At 31.9% G+C, this 18,290-nt stretch overlaps 1 protein-coding gene across 1 annotated transcript; it reads left to right on the top strand.

Moving 5' to 3' along the window:
* Positions 1-6,172: 6,172 nt before the first annotated feature.
* On the top strand, positions 6,173-8,770 carry LOC133674732 (transcription factor MYC2). Its single transcript, XM_062095939.1, has one exon. It carries the CDS (start codon positions 6,577-6,579, stop codon positions 8,515-8,517), a length of 1,941 nt encoding a protein of 646 aa, XP_061951923.1. The 5' UTR covers positions 6,173-6,576; the 3' UTR covers positions 8,518-8,770.
* Positions 8,771-18,290: the final 9,520 nt, after the last annotated feature.

Genomic DNA, 18,290 nt, shown 5'->3' with positions numbered 1-18,290 from the left:
CGTGCTTCAATAATTTATTCTTGGATTTATAATAAAACAAGGATTAAACAACCCGGAAAATAATATATTTTTTTTTTATAACATAACCCGACAATGAAAGACGACCCAATCAAGGGCCATGATCATAGTTCGTGACGCCAAAGCGTTCTTTGTCTTTCCTTTCAGTGGAAAACTCTTTTTTAGTTATTTAATTCCCGTTTGTATTTTATTTTTTTTAATGTTGTCTTTATCAGCTAGAGGACACTGCCACGCACAGGAAGACCAATCAGCTTGGAGCTTATCAGGATCCCATGTCCTGGCGATTATTTGGAAGATGGCTGCCGAGTTCTTGAGTCTTGTTAGTTGTGGCGGCTATTTCATGAAGCCCGCAAAGGAATTAGGACGATGAGGTGGGAATTGCAGGAGAAACTTGTGAATAGCTTTCGCCTTTGTGGAGCATATTAATGATAATTTTGGATTTCCGTTGGACCACTTTGGTTTGGAATAAGGAAAACGACTGCTTTGGAACATTTGCCCCTAATTTTCTTGTCTATTTTCTCCACCATGTCGTTAATAGAACAGCCAATCAAATAACAGGTACGCACATGATAGTGGTGACTTAATTATTATAATTTATTTTATGATAGTGCTGTTTAACCAATATTTTTTAAAACCTAGTGGGTAATTGATTTTATTGGATAGTGGGTCATCGACGATTCAATTATTTTTTTATTTTATCATAGAAAAAATTATAAAAATCAATTCAAAATCAATCAAATATTAAATAATAAATTAAAAAAATAATTTTTTAATAAATAAAAATACCATAAAACCATTTACATGCCATCTAATAACCTTAAAATCACTTAAAAAAAACTAAAACAACTAAATTAAAAAATCTAAAACGGACTCCATCTTCTTTTTAAGAGATGTTTAGAGAAAAATATAATTACCATCAAACTCCTTTCATTGAATAGAATCCGCTAACATTAATGACGATGAGTTTTATCATGGCAAAATAGTCAAACTAATGACTTTCTCTTTCCTCGCTATTTTTAGATGACTTATCTATCCCATCTCCTAGTCAAGGAATCAAAAATGAATTTCTAAACCATAATTAAAATTATTGAGAACTTGGGATTATGCACATAATTTTCTTTGTGTTTTACATTTTAGTTATCTTTCTTTTAATTTGCTATGTTGAACATGATTTCAAGCTTAATTTTACGTAATTAGGCCAAAGAAGGATTCAACTGAAGAAAAAAAGTTTAAAAAAGAGAAAAAAGTTGAGGAGCTTAACTCTTTATATAAAACAATGAAGCTCTTTATGAAAACCCATATCTTTTAATTGTATGTATAACTAGACACGGGCTCGCCCTGCGTTGTGGGTATGTATTTTTTTGCATAAAAAACAATGTTTAGGTGATGTAAGTGCATTTCAAAGAAATATGAAAACAAATGACTCGTTATATCCCCAGTTAGGTCTAATAACTTTGTTTTATTTTAATCAAGTGATAATGTTTTTTTGGCAATGATAATAAATGGACAAAAAATTTCTTGAAAAAAACCACAATAACTTGAAGAAAAAAAACCTCATAAGAAAGTAACTAGATAAAAAAGAGAGAGAAAAAAAATTAATTCGAGTCAACTTAAGGTAGTATGATAGACATGTAACTTAAGTAATAGAGACCGAACCAATCTAAGTTAAACCATAAAACCCGTGGTTGGCTTAGGTTATGAGATCGAGATAACTTGATAGAAAAATAATTGAAGAAAACAAAAGAGCTATTTAAAAAAAAAACTATTGTTGGATGATGAAATCAAAAAGAAAATAAGTCAAAACAAAGAGGATGTCGATCCAAAATAATTTTTCAAACTCATGAATCGAGTCATTAAATTGAAAGTATCATACATGGAAAAACCACGACACTCAATCCCCAACAAATTAAATGTTGAAGGATGAAATCGAGAGAAAAACACAACCACGCAAAGGGATCCAAAATAAAATAAAATAAAATAAAGAAATTAAAATAACGAGGGTGAGAATCAAAATGAAAAATAAATTAGAGGGTAAGAATCTTTTTTTTATTGGAAGAAACTAAAAAGAAAAATATATTTGACAAAAAAGCAAAAAAATAAAAACAATAAGGACTAAATTAGGAAAAACAATACACCATAAACTTGTATTGAATGATAAAATTAAAAACATCAAAACTTTTACAAAAGGACCAAGAAAAAAACTAGAAATAAAAAAAAAGAATGACTAAATGGAAAAACTTATACATGATAAAATGTAATTGAAGGATTAATTTAAAAACAAATAAAACTTTAACAAAGGAGCCAAGGAATAAAATAAAAAAAAAATAAGAATTGAAGTTGAAATATCAACAACAAGAGTACCAACTTGTGTTTTTTAAGGTGTGAAAGAGAAAAGAAGAAGAAAAAAAAAAGGTTGACCGACGATAAACTACCTTATCGTTGTCGAAACATACCGCACTAGAAGAAAGAAGAAGAGGCAATGCCTCTAATAACACAATAAAAGAGCATTTTATACTATTAGGAGATGTCACTCGTAGTGGCATATGTATTGTAGGTGTCTATAGCTTTTTATAGTTAAATAAAATTTGATCGATGTTAATAGACAAAAAATATCCATGACTACCCTAGTAATTACAAAAATAATCTAAAGGAAAAGATCAAAAGGCACTAGAACCTATGGTTTAAATTTTTTATTTCAAAGATATACTTGTCAATTTACTATACATGAATAAATGAAAAGACATTTATGCCTTCTTTGTTAAAGTTATAATTTTTTTATGGGGGTAATTAGATTATTTTATTGTGCTTAAAAAATAGAAAATACAATTATACCTATGAACAATCTTTCAATGACTAATACATTTTTGTAGAAAGATAAATATATCCCCATATCAAAGGTAAGAGGTTTTCTTTTAGAATGACAAAATCATCATTTTATTATTGTAGTGAATAATAGTAAACTGAATTTTAGTGCAGTGTTTTTGTCTTCCCCTTAGTTTATATATATATATATATATATATATATATATATATATATTTTGTGTGTGTGTGTGTAACAAAACTAATTGATTACTTTTTATGATTTCAAGAATTATATATTAAATTCCTATATTTTAAACTTATTTTCAACTTTAATATTTTTATCTATTTTATTTTAAAATTTATAAACGGTAAAAAAAAGAAGAAGAAACATATAGGATTAATGTAAACAATGGTAAGTTTTGTCAAAATCATGCAGAAAATATTTAATTATTATTTTTTACATTTGTATATCTTCTAAAGATTCTCTTGGTATTTCTTAGATCACATCATTTGATCTAAATGACATAATTTAGATTTGTATTTTAAGAATTTTTTTGGTACACCAGGATTAACAGGTTTGTCTTGAGTGAATTCTCATATTAACTTTTAAAATTATAATAATAACTATTTTTATCTTTACATGTTTTATTTAAACAATTTTAGAATCAAGGTTTTTTTAAAATAATACTTTAGAAATAATTTTTTTTTGTATATGAAGATGTTTTATTTGTATCTTTTATTTTGAAAGTATAAAAAACTATTCTAAAATTATTCATGTTACATTTTTATTGTTATGTCCATGTTAAATTTTCTTGAATCTATAATAGTTTCTAAAATCCCCTTATTTATAATTGTAATGGTGAAGCCCTTCGTCAAAAAGTCCAATATTAGCTGCCATGAATAAACAACACCACCTTAAATGTTAAGAATAAAGCTAAAAGATGTGAAAAAAGATAATCCACGGTGCTATTGTTTTTTTTTTTTTTCATTTTTTTTTTGGTTATTGATTTTTTTATTTAATTTTTATATGATGTGTTTATAGAAATTTAGAGTTAATAATTTATTTCAATTTGCTAGCATCGATGTATGATTTATTTTTAAAAAAAGTTCAGTTAAATAAAATTTTTTTTTTAAAAAAACTAGGTTATTAAATTTTGTGGAGTCGATGATTGGTTTGCGAGTTTGGCAAGGTAGTGTAGTATTTTTTTTTTCTAATTGAACTTGATTATGTTATCATCTTTTATTTTTATTTTTATCATATAGTTATAAAAAATAGTTTCCAAAAAAAAGATATTATTATATTTTAGAAAGTTCATGGGCCTATTGATGGTTTAGCGAATTTAACTTTTTTTAAAATTTTATTTTTTTCATCTTTCAATATTAGATTGATTGAGAAATTCAATTTCATAATTTATTTCATTTTGCTTTCTATGAGGTTATCATAGTTTAAAAAAAAAGTCTCAATATTGATTTGACACTTGATTTTGCATTCGTCTATTTTTGTTATCATATAGTTAAATAAACAATAGTTTAGAAAAAAAAAACAAGTCATTTATCCCAGTCCATTACAAGGTTTGCAGGTTTGATGTGTTGACTTGAGTTTCTCGAATCACGAGTTTAGCAAGTTTATCCATCAAATTGGATATAATTTTTTAGTTTCTTGTCATTTTTCTATTTTTTTTTTATTTCACTCCTTTTCAATATTAGATTGATTGGAAAATAAAATTCATGGTTTATTTTTTTCCACTTTCTATAAGGTTATCATGATCTCAAATAATTTTTTTTTTGAATTAGTGCTCGATTTTGCAAGCATATAATGTTATTATAAAATTAACTAAAAATAATGTACAAAAAACAATAAATTTATTAAACTCATTGAAATTTATAACTCAGGTTGTAGGTTGACCGAGATCATAGTTATTAAACTCGGCCTGGGAGTTGACCCGATCAAGGGGCCGAGTCCTGGGTTTTATGGGTCAACGCGGGTCAACCCGGAATTTTTTTTTAAATATTTAAAGTTTTAATTTTTCATATGAAAAAATTAAAAAAAAATCCATGTAAATATAAGCTATATATATTGTAAATAATGAAGTTTAAAAGAATATTTTAAAAAGTTTTTTATCCCACATTAAAAAAATATTATGTTAAGTTTTGAAGTTAAAGTATTTAAACTAATTTTTTTTCATTCCACGTTGAAGAAATAACTTTTTCCTTAGGAACATAGAATATATATACTAATGGGTTTCAAATCCCACATTGAAAAAACATAATTTTTTTTATTGGAACAAAGAGTATATGTACGAAAGAGCTTCAAATCCCAGATTGAAAAGATATTATGTTATCCTTTTAAATTGAAGTATTTAAACCAAAAACTTTTGTATCCCACATTGAAAAAACATAACTTTTTTCTTGGGAACATAGAGTATATATACTAATGGATTTCAAATCTCACATTAAAAAAATACAACTTTTTTCATGGAAACATATAGTATATATACGAAAGGGCTTCAAATCCTATATTGAAAAGATATTATGTTATCCCTTTAATTTGAAGTATTTAAACCAAAAAGTTTTTTATCACACATAAATTATACATACTAATGGGTTTCAAATCCCACATTTGAAAAAAAAACACTAGTTCTTGTCCGGGTCGACCGAGTCATGGTTGACGCACTTGGTCGACCGGGTTTTGCCGGGCTGTTGCCTCGGCCAATCTTTTATTAAACCTGGACCGATTCAGCCACTGGATCAATCCGCCGAGCTGGGCTAGACCGGGTTTTATAACTAGGACCGAGATCAATCTAATTTGACATCATTATAATATATATAAAAAATTATTATCTTAATTTTTTTAAAAAAACTATAGCTTATGTTTATCAATTATCTAAATTATCTTTCACCTTATTAAATTAAATAATTTATTTTGGGTAAGCTGTCTCGTATAATTTAATGTGCATTTGACACTGTGTTTCAAAAGTGTTTTTGAAAAAAATTAATTTTTTTTATTTTAAATTAATATGTTTTTAATATTTTTAAATCATTTTAATATTTTAATCTTAAAAATAATTTTTTAAAAATAAAAAATATTATTAATATATTTTTCTAAATAAAAAATATTTTAAAAAATAACTTCCAAAAAACTCTCCATTAGAATTTTAACTAAGCTGTATTCACAGTTTTTAAAATTGAATCACTTTATTAAATTTAATAATATTGCTGACAAAATTCTTCTCAACCTCAGTCAAAACACTATCTAAATACGAACAGAAATATGCCACGTAATACCCACGTGCTTCCAATGCATAACATAAGGCTAACCCTAGCTCGGTCTAGAGCTGTAGAATGATATCACGTTAACACCAGCCTTTTCCCTTCCACTCTAAAATCTCGTGAATTAATCGGCGACCCTTTCCTTCCTAGAAACTGCCACTCTCACTTTCCACTCCTATTCTCAACTTAACTCTAAAAAAATTTAAGCTCAAATTCATACCAAGAAGTCCCAAACCCAAATGCTCCCCAAGTTCTAGCTCACCTTCCTCTCCTCTCCTCTCCATCTCCTCCTCCTCCTCCACCACCACCACCACCACCACCACCACCACCACCACAGCAACCCCTCTCTCTGAAACAAATCCCCGCCAAAAACACAACTTTCTCTCTCTGAAATAGCTTATTTTCACCACTTTCTCACTCGAAAACAAACTCTTTAACCCCAAACCTATCTCCCTTCGAAAAAAAAAAACACATCTGCTTTCTGGGATGACTGATTACCGTCTACCGCCGACAATGAATCTATGGACGGACGACAACGCGTCTGTAATGGAAGCATTTATGAACTCCTCCGATCTCTCTTCTCTTTGGGCACCGCCTCCGCAATCTTCCGCCTCCACTTCCACGCCATCAGCAGCAGCACAGCCATCTGAGAAAACCATGTTGAACCAAGAAACACTCCAGCAACGCCTTCAGACATTAATTGAAGGCGCGCGTGAGGGCTGGGCTTATGCTATTTTCTGGCAATCCTCTTATGATTGTTCTGGCGCCTCCGTCCTAGGATGGGGTGACGGATATTATAAAGGGGAGGAAGATAAAGGAAAAACTAGAACGAGAAATTCGGCATCATCAGCTGTTGAACAGGAGCATCGTAAAACGGTGCTCCGTAAGCTGAATTCGTTGATTGCTGGGCCTAATTCTGTTACTGATGATGCTATCGATGAAGAGGTTACTGATACTGAGTGGTTTTTTCTTGTTAGCATGACTCAGTCTTTCGTTAATGGAAGTGGGTTACCTGGTCAAGCTCTTTTCAATGGGAGTCCGGTTTGGGTTGCTGGGTCGGAGAGGTTGGGGGCTTCGCCGTGTGAAAGAGCCAGGCAGGGTCAGGTTTTTGGGTTACAGACTTTAGTTTGTATACCGTCTGCCAGTGGTGTTGTTGAATTGGGTTCTACTGAATTGATTTTTCAAAGCTCGGATCTGATGAATAAGGTTAGGGTTTTGTTCGATTTTAATAGTTTGGAGGTGGTTTCTTGGCCGATTGGAACTACAAATACTGATCAGGGTGAGAACGACCCGTCTTCGTTTTGGCTTACTGATCCAGAAACTAAAGATGGAAATGGTGGGATTCCTTGGAATCTGAACGGGAATGATCAAAACAAGAACAATCATCATAGTTCTAATCAGAGTTCGAGTAGCTTGACTGATCATCTGGGTGGAATTCATCATGCTCAGAATCATCAACAGCAGCCGATTCATGCTCAAAGTCTTTTCACTCGAGAGTTGAATTTTGGGGAGTGCAGCACATATGATGGGAGTAGTGTTAGAAATGGAAATTCCCATTTGACGAAGCCAGAATCTGGAGAGATATTGAATTTTGGGGAGAGTAAGAGGACTGCTTCCAGTGCAAATGGGAATTTCTATTCGGGTTTCGTGACAGAGGAGAATAATAAGAAGAAGAGATCAGGTGGTAATGAAGAAGGGATGCTTTCATTTACTTCTGGTGTGATTTTACCTTCTTGTATCCTGAAATCCAGTGGCGGGACAGGAGGGGATTCAGATCACTCTGATCTTGAGGCTTCGGTTGTAAAGGAGGCGGATAGCAGCAGGGTTGTGGAACCAGAAAAGAGGCCACGAAAACGAGGGAGGAAACCTGCCAATGGAAGAGAAGAGCCTTTGAATCATGTTGAAGCAGAGAGGCAAAGAAGAGAGAAACTTAATCAGAGGTTTTATGCACTGCGAGCTGTGGTTCCTAATGTATCAAAGATGGACAAAGCTTCACTTCTTGGGGATGCCATATCATATATCGACGAGCTTAGAACGAAGCTGCAATCTGCCGAGTCTAGCAAGGAGGAGTTGGAGAAGCAAGTGGAATCAATGAAGAGGGAGTTAGTAAGCAAGGATTCAAGTCCTCCACCTAAAGAGGAGCTCAAGATGTCTAATAGCCAAGGAGTTAAACTGATAGACATGGATATCGATGTGAAGATAAGTGGATGGGATGCTATGATACGAATCCAATGTTGTAAAAAGAACCACCCTGCTGCTAGGCTAATGTCGGCTTTGAGAGACCTGGACCTTGATGTTCAGTATGCCAATGTGTCTGTGATGAATGATTTGATGATCCAGCAAGCCACGGTGAAGATGGGGAGTCGGTTTTACACGCAAGAAGAGCTTAGGGTAGCCATATCAACAAATGTTGGTGGCGTCCAATAGGCATTGAACAGAACAACAAATGCAATTAGCAGTTGGGATAGATCCTGGTAAAGATTACAGGTTCCGACTTTATTTATTAATGTTGTAGGTTTATGGGACGTTTTAAGGCGCCCCTGGTGGCACAAGCCCTGTACAATAGTATTGTTTCTTTGTAGCTGTTTTAGTATAACTCTCTGAGTTTGGGGAAAATCAAATTGAGGGGCTGAACTGGTGAGCTATATGAATGAATTGAAGATGGCTATTTTTGTGTTTATTTTCTGTCTGTTTTTGATGTATATACCTAAGTTAAAACCTGATCAATTTTCTGGGTTTGATTCGCGTGTATTGTGATATTCCTGTTAAACATCAGCGAAGGAGAAGGTGTATTAGAATTTCAGTAATTTGATGGATTGAGATGGTATTGGATTGGATTTTGCAGTCTTCAGTCAAGTAGTAATCTTTCTCTTGACGCAGAAATTTGATGTCTGGGGTAGGTTCAGCTGGAGCTTCTTCATTTGTGCTCTAGCTTGTCAAACAATGGACTGTGTTAGGGACTGCTATCGTTGCAAGGTTACATTGTATCTCCTTTATGAAGGACTTAAAACTGGAAATTCTGTGATGCGGAACCTTGCTGACATGATTTTATTCAAAAGAACTTGCGTCCCGGGATTTCCTTTACTAAAATTCTAAAGCATTTTTCTCGTTTTGAAGCGATCTAATTTTGGTTCTTTTCTCTACCACATGACTTCCGTTTTAACCTTTAATAGCATATCAACATTTCTTCATCCGATCTACGTATAGAGATTTAGAAAGAAAATATCGACCTGATCTCTGCTGTCTCGCAAGCCCACATTTTAGGACACTCGTTATCCAAACATAGGATTTAGAAAGCGCAAATTCTACATGTCCCCTCAGGTCCTGAAAACTTGTAGCTGTTAAAACCACAACTCGGTGACTTCATCAACGCTCGCGGGGGTGGATTTCCTGTGTTGACACCAGGTGGTTATGTCCATTTCAGCTTTGGGAATCATGACTTCAGCTTCCTAGTTGCTACCATTGGCCCCTCTCTCCCAAGCTAATTTTCAGGTTCTCCTTGCTTTACTTGCAAAGAAGGTACACGCGGGCTAAGCAAAATAATGTTTAATACATGGTTACATGTGCTGTAATCATTTAATGGAGACGGCATGAGAAATGTCAACAATGTGACGCAATAAAGATTATCGAGAACGTAATATGGGAGATGGCTGGCGTGGGTTCCTTGAATGTAAGATTAGATGTCACGGTGGCTTGAAAAGTCGATGATTTACAGAAGTTTGCGATCTAAATCCTTTCAATTTTCAAAACATTCTATGTTAAAACAAACACAGTAGATAGAGAGCGTCTTTGTTTTTGCATTTCGAACTTGCATGACCAAGAATTCATGATTACAGAAAGGTTCGGTGGATCCCTGGGAATGTGCTTCGGTGTGAATTATAAAACTATCTATATATGAGCCTATTCAAAACAAATAAAATGAAAAGAAAAATCAAACACAGTCCTCCTTATGCGATTACTCAGTTTTCCTGCACTTACAAAGCGCTTCCCCTTTCTTTTTACAAACCAGATAAAACCATGTGAGATTCAAAGCATCCCACAAGATCTAGGGTTCTTATGCACGGTAATTGTTTGCCTCAAATCAAGCCACGGTACAATTTATCTGAACAATTCGATGCACAACTGGCCAAATGTTGCATGAAGCCATGAACATATAAGCAAACCTTCTAACAAAATCAAAAGATCATAGCAACCTTATCATAAGCTTTTAACCTTTTTCTCTCATAAAGTCCATGCCGTCTTTAACCTAGTCAATCCACTAGCTGAATTTGGCACTGTTACAAAGTATTATTATTGATCGGGATCTTTAAGTTATTTGCACTTGGACATACAAAAAGTTTCATTATAAATAGTATTCTCCAGCTTGCATATAGTTTTCACACCATTGCGGATTTATCTTCATATCAATTTAATCAACTCTCCATCGTCCATGCATGAATCAAGGATTCATTAATTAAGAAAAACTTAGTAGCTAAGCAATTCGTTGTAGCTAGTCACCCACTTGCGATTCGCACAATGCAATTATTTTTTTCTTGTCCATTTAGTTTGTTTTTATGTATAAATTTTATTTTTCCATTGTGATTTTATACAAAATTCGCCTTGATGATTCGTTTGATGGTCTTGGTGTGGGTTTTAATTTAGTAAAAAAAAATCATGTTATTAGATTTACACTCAATTTCACACAAAATTATTTAAATTTAATTTGTTTTCTAGAAGATTAAAGATAAATGGACTACAATTGAAACTTTGGGTAGCCAGAGCTGCATTGGAGTCGAGTCATCACCACGCATCATTGTGGAATGAAACCCTTTCTGAGATGATTCCAATAACACCAAGAAAAATAACTATTGGAGATCAGAAGAAGTCACACGCACCTCCTCAATGCAGCTACTTCCTTACAAGCTAGAGCGTTTATTACATGCACCAATTATTTTTTGTTCTCTTCCTTCAATTTAATCCATCATCTAATGAATCTTCAATTCAATCCTTGATTTAATCTCATCTGATCCCAATAAGGTCCTGACCTTGGAGAAAAAAAGAGAAAGGAAAAGAAAAAAACATATGTCCTAACCAGGTTAGCTCATCTTGATCATATCCATGACTCGAGTTGTGAATTTAATAGGTTAATTTTGATTGATCCATGTCAAATCAATATATAAACATCTCAATATAAAAAAAAATTATATTGTAATCTCTTTGAAATATAACCATGTTTTTACTAATTATTCTAATTATTTTTGGATTCATTAAGTTGATTGAGTAATTTCAAGTTAATATTTGAATAGTTTAATTTAAAATTCATTACAAAAAAGAAGTTGGATTAAGAGGTTTAAAGACTAATAAATTGAATTGTGTTAAAGAGTTCCTAATAATCTAAACCTTATTTTTTTTATATTAAAAAAGATTGAACATCATTGTGAAGTTAACTTGGAGTGTTATAATTTTATGACTATCGTTATTTAAAAAAAAAAATTCATAAAAACGTTATTGACACAAATTCATACCCACACTGCAGGGAACTAGTCAGTAACTAGTTACCTTCAAACCAAAGACAAAGACAGGAGGTTATAGGAGTAGTAGCCTAGAAGTGTCAAAATTCAGTGTTCTAGTTTGATACTTATTCCCGTCGCTTCAAAAGGTAAGAAAATCATCTTTATCTCAAAGTAATTCCATCTCGTAGTCTTCTCACTCACTGATTCCATTATTAGGTACTTGAGCAATTATAAAAATAATACTAATTAACCAAAAAAATTAAAGAAAATAAAATTTCATATTTTTATATGAAGACAAAATTTATTATAATAATATTTTTTTATAATATTTTTTTTCAATTTCAATTATATCATTCAAAATTTCATATTTTTTTCATTTACTTTTTATAAAACCGTCTCAATTTTTTACTTGAATTGAAAAATTAAATGATTGACTCGAGTGTTTTTTTTATTAATCTTTTTCTCAAATTCATTATTTAATATTAAATTGATTGAAAATTAAATTTTATTATTTGTTTCGGTCTGCTTTTTATAAGATTATTCTTATTTTATGAAATCAAGTCACATGTTTGATGAGTTAATCCGAGTTGACTCAAGTTTTTTTTATTGGGTTACCTCGAGTTGACTCAAGTTTTTCTTTTTATTTGGTTATCCCGATCTCATGATCCAGGCTGTGAGTTTGGTCGGTTAAAAATTAACTTGGGTTACTTTTTTATTCTTTTTTTATTGATTTTTTTTCAATTTCATCAATCAGTATTTGATTTATTGGAAATTGAGCTTCATGATTTGCCTTGATTTACTTTGTATAGGGTTATTATGGTCTTATGACCTGACATATAGATTGACAGGTTAACTCGGGTTGATCCGAGTCGATCCAATATATTTTCATCGCAATATTTATAAAAAATTCTCATCTTGAATATTTATCTTGAGTTAAATTATTTTTTTACGAGTCATCCGAATTATTTTTGAACCCATCAAATTAATCATATCACATCAAATCAATCTCTAAACGTTTTATTTTTTTTATTAAAAAAAATATTAGCAATGCTGAAATATTTTATTTTACATTTAAAAAATTTTGATCTATTCCACAACATCATGCGGGCCAACAATATAGTAATAATAATAATTTTTTTATGGTAAAGATATCTTTAAACTAAATTACATGTTAATAAAATTTAATTCCCTTTTCCAAGGATTTTAAAGACACACCGTCTATATTGGTATGACGTATTTTTTTTTTAGAAAAACATATTTATTTAAATACTAGTTCTAAAATTTAGATTCTAGAAACTAAAAAGAAAAACAAATCTACTATGATACTAGACAAACCCTTAGAGTTGCAAAACTTATTATTATGAAAATAATCCATCCTGGTTTACATATTGAATAATTCTTTTGTACAAATGCCCAAATTAAACGATTTGTACTTGTAATTAATTGCTATGCCAGAGTGAACTTCTTAAAGTTATGAAGTTAGCCACCGCTTTTTTATGGATAATAGCAACATGTATTCTATCTACCTGGGCAGTTACAGTCAAAGCGGAGGTGGATCATGGATCGTGATTCGTGAACATTGAGAGTCGATGACAGCCCTAATTTCTGGCTTACCTGTCTTTCCGGGCATCATTAATGACCATGTTTGCTCCTTAATCAATCACTCTACGCGTTTCCCTTCCTATACTTGATCACATTCCTCAAATCCCATTCACCCCCACATCCTCTTGGCCTTCGTATTCTCATTTTAATATTTCAAACCAGCTTCTTGATTCATCTCCCTGCAACCACCGTGAAAACCAACCTATAAAGGTTCAGTTTTCTCGCAGATTAAGGGGATAAAATATACACATCTAACCATGAGCCTCAATTGTCTTAGCTGCCAGGATTTGCAACGGAGTGATTCCGAGAGGGAGTGTTTGCAAGGTAAACCGCATCAAAATAAACTGGGTTGCATTATGATGGAAAGAAGCTGGTCAGGAAACTTGAGCCCACCATCTCATGGGCAAACGGGGAGAAAATCTACGGCGGTTGCTGCAAGGAAGGTGATCAAGAAAGAGCCTCACCGCTTAAATAGTGCAGGGGGCGTTACGTTCAAGGGATGTGAAGAGCCAAGGTTGGTGAGGAGCTCTGGAATGAGAAGGGATTGGAGCTTTGAGGATTTAAGGAAACCATGTAAAATAAATTATTAACATATATATATGCCGGCGTGCTAATTGCATAGCCTCAACCATATCAACCATGTCGGCTTCTTCAGCCAAGGTTTTTTTTTTTTTTAATTTTTGTGAATTTTGTTGATAACTACTTAATTTGCATTGCATTGAGATATATATGAGGATTTTCATCAAGGATTTCTCCATGTACGAAATTATTAAGGAGGTAAAAATTCATTCACATATTGCATCAGGAGGGTGGGAGTTTGGAGGATTATTATTTACAGGCGAAATGCTGAAGAAGTGAGGTGACATGATGAAAAGGTTGGCCATTATATTTTGCTTACCAACTATTACCCCAGGTGATGTGCTGCCTTAATATCATTTAAGCAATTATTATTTTTGTAAGAACAAAAACGAAAAAAAGTTGCTATTAGAACGTATTGTAAATAGGGGAGTGATGGAGGTTGCATGGTTGAGCTAACAAGAACCCAGATTTCCCCTGATGGAATATCCTCAATCATCAGTGCCCAAATAGGTTTTCTGCCGATGCTGTGCATAAATTGGTTCAAATCACCGTCTGGCTGTCCTGGTCAGACAACAAATTTATAACTTGGATCTTGGAGATCAAAACTCCCATCTTCCTAGCCATTTGGGATTTGGATATGTAAAGAAGATCTTCCTCGGGCCCGTTTCCAGGTGTTTTGGATTAGCGAAGACAAAATTCGATACTAATATTAATCAATTTGGTTTCTATCTCATATTGAAAGTTCATCACAACCTGTTGGGATACAGAGAGCAGATGAATTGTACTGGACTGTTCGACCCTAGAAACGTGTCTAATTTACTGGGCTAAAAAAGAAAGAGATATGCAAGAGGTGGAAGAGGAAACCCATCCATCAAATCTTCGTCGCTTTGTCAAAATAACTTGCCTAAGAACGGAGAAGAGAAATAGATTAGTAACGATCAGAAACATGCAAAGTCCTTGTAACTTGTTTCTGATCAAATACTACACACACCCAACATATATATATATATATAGGAAAGAAATGCCTAACAAAAGCAACAGGGTTCACACCATTATTTAAAGCGAATAAGGTCCTAGACGAGATGGTGATCACTTGAAGTGCACGACTAGTATCAGTTCTGCATTCTTTATGATGGCCGGGGTCAAGGTGGAAACCGTGGGATCATCGTGCTAAAATTGATTTTTGCGCACCTTACTCAAGCACACAGGTCCCTGAATCTCTTATAAGCCATCTGCAAACTAATTTTCAAAACTTTCAAATAGCTGCTTTACAAACATGGCATAAACTTCCCGTTCTGATGGAAACAATTTACCAAACTTATAATTAATCCTGGAAAACAGTGATCTCGGGTATAGGAAAAGCATGAACCACCATCAAAGTTTTGGCAGGAAGGACGGACTTCTGCAGGCTGCAGCTACAACTTGCGATATAACCACCATCATCAACCTTCTTTATACCAGTAGATAAAATACACCACTTTGCACGTTACTACGAAGACTATATGTACTTTCCACATAGATTATCATCAAAGTTAACTGGACGGATTGAAGGATTACTTGCTAAAAAGTTTTCATAAGAATTCGTATTGCAGAGGTACGTGTGGCAAGTAACAAAACAGAGAAGCTAGCTCAATTCCAAAGAAAAGAAAAGGAATTCTCAAATAGAACTTCAAAAAAGAGTAGGATAAATGGAGTTTAAAGACAGCATTTGTTTCAAAATAGCATGTATAGAGCTGCTCGTATGTATAGTTTGCACTTCTGCCAAAAGGAAGGGGAATAATACCTTGAATTTAAACAAAGGCCAGATGATAAATGCATTACCAAGAATTCAAACGGAACTGGTCTTGCATATGTGAAATTATTATAGTATAAACTAAAAGATATAGAAGTTTTCTGTAGCTATTTTACTGTTCTTCCGCTCACGTATCAATAGAGATTTCAATAGTGATTTTTAAAAAAAATTTCAATTTGATTTCCGAACTTTTATTTTGTATAATTGAGCACTTTAGAGCTCAAATTAAGACTCAATTACATATTTTTTAGGAGAAATAATTGAATTGAAAGATATCGGATTGAAGTTAAAATGACAGGTAAAATAGGTGGTGGTTTTGAAACTTGTTTGAAAAATTTATTTCAGTCCTTCATTTTTTTTTAGCTACTAGATTAACTAGTCCCTCTAGTTTTCAAAAATTCAATTTTGATATCAAACTTCATTTTTCTTCTTTTTTTTCAGCTTTTTTTTATAAAAAGGGGTCACTAAATTCCGGTGCAGAAAGAAAAAGATTTTGTTGGAAATAATTTTGACCACTGAAACGATTGATTTTTATGTTAAATAGTTTCAATAATAAGAGTAATTAAGATTATGTGTTTTTATTACCTTAAAGCATATAAAAAACCAAATTTGAGCTCAAGAATATTTTTTATTTTGGATTGATTATGGGATATAGAATAGTTTTTTTGTGTTCTTGGAGACCAAGGATTGGTTTAATAAGGTTTCAAGGGTATTTCTTATGTGTTTTGAAAAACAATGAGTTGAAAATAAGTTTTTGGATTAAAAAACAAGAATTTTATTTTTTCGGCCACCACAATTGCTAAAATTTAAGGAATTATAAATGACTAATGCGCCATCTATTTTTTTGTCAAAGAATGAGGCGGGCGACATATCATCTACACCATTAATTAAAAAAAAATTCTCACGCGCTTGGGCCTTATCTTAGTTGCTAGATGCTTAGCCTAGTTTACATATTTTATTTGCTTATTTACCTTTTCTAAACAATAATTATTTTTTAATAAAATTGGATGTGTTAAAGTTTTTAAGAAGTTAGTATGATTTATATGTAATTTTTTTAAAATATTATATATAGATTAAATATTTATTTTTTATGATATTTTTAATATATGTAGCATTACTTAATATTTTTTTCTTTTATTTTATTCAATAAACTTTACGTGCGTGTCAATTTCTATCACAAATTAATTTTAATAAACAAATTTATTAAACACAACTAGGTAAATAACTTATGTTATCGTGATTCTCTCTCTCTCTCTCTCTCTATATATATATATATATATATATATATATATTTGCTATTATTGCATTTTTTTTCCAAATGATTCAAATAAAATCAACTTATTTAATTGGTTAAAATTATAACTCGAGTTATTGATTTTTTTAAAAAAAATATATACTAGGAACACTTAAATATTTCATTAGAAAAATACTACGGACTCCAACATAACTCAAAAACCATTCTAGTTAGAGGGTGTTCGTTTCCGTGGTTGCTTCAACGTTTGAAGTAAATTACAGAAAATACATGTTTGGTAAAAGATGAAATATTGTTTACTATTGGTAGGCCCCAATTAATTTTGCATTGAAAACGCAAGTGAATTAAAAACAACTCTAAGCTACTTCACGGAAAGTGCAGAGGAATTTCAATATGCACTGTTGACTTTTGTAAAGTGAACAGTACATAGTGAAATTCACTCTGCACTTCCCGTGAACATTCTCCACTGCTCACAGTCAGACTAGGTCCGGTCCAAACCTAAATGTATTGGATCGGGTTCGACACAGTAAAAAAAAAATTCAATTATTTTATTTTTAATTATGTTTTATTCAAAAAACTAGTGTTTAATGTTATTCAATGACACTATAGAATTTAGAAGGAGATTGCATGATGGTGTAACATTTTCAGAATTTGATCATAATCCTAATTTTGTTCTTGATGATATTTTACTTGATTTTTTTGCACGCTTAAAAAACCATGAAAATTGTAGTCTTTGTCAAATGAATTTCGTACGTGATAGAATTGTAGATAGTTTAATGAAATAATAAAAAATATTTTATATAAAGTATTATTTATTTTAAGATGTAATAACAGTAGTTAAATCTATAATATTTAAATTAAAAAGCATCAATATTAATATATATCTTTTTTAGTTATTTTATAATCTCAATTTTAAAAGCATTTTTAACAAAACACTTTAAACTATTTTTTGTTCAATTTCAATTTCAACCACAGTTTTAACCAAACATATATAAATATCAAATCAACCTCAACCAAAATTTTTTTTTATAAAATAATTTTTTTCAAATTACAAACACAAAAACTACCACGATACAGACACCCTCTTAGAACTATATGAAAACTTTGTTCGTCTATGGATGCTATCACCTTAGGCTCATCTATAAACAGATTGACCACACAATTGCATTAGCAATTCTCTCCAGGATTCACTTTAAAAGAGAAAAAAGAAAAGATCAGACCCACATCTGATATAAACCATATTAATGGAATGTGAGGTTCATGATTATGGGACTCTTTTACGAGCCATAAAACACAGAAAGTTCTTGAATCATAAGCGAGTACAAATTCCAGCTATCTTACACTGTTACTACAAAAGAAAAAAAGAGCGAGATTTCGGACAAAGACTCATCTTCCTATTCCCATATATAAAGGCAAGAAATAACTGAAGAATTGCCCTTACACGAGCCAAGTTTTTATGTTTCATGTTCCACAGTGGAGCGTA

Source organism: Populus nigra, chromosome 1 (assembly GCF_951802175.1).
Source record: "Populus nigra chromosome 1, ddPopNigr1.1, whole genome shotgun sequence".
NCBI classification, from domain to species: domain Eukaryota; kingdom Viridiplantae; phylum Streptophyta; class Magnoliopsida; order Malpighiales; family Salicaceae; genus Populus; species Populus nigra.
Note: the sequence above shows the minus strand (reverse complement) of the source record. Positions and strands in the feature narration are given on the sequence as shown.

What these genes read in the sequence shown, in the direction of transcription:
- LOC133674732 (XM_062095939.1), top strand. Translation starts at nt 6,577, where the DNA reads ATGACTGATTACCGTCTACCGCCGACAATGAATCTATGGACGGACGAC.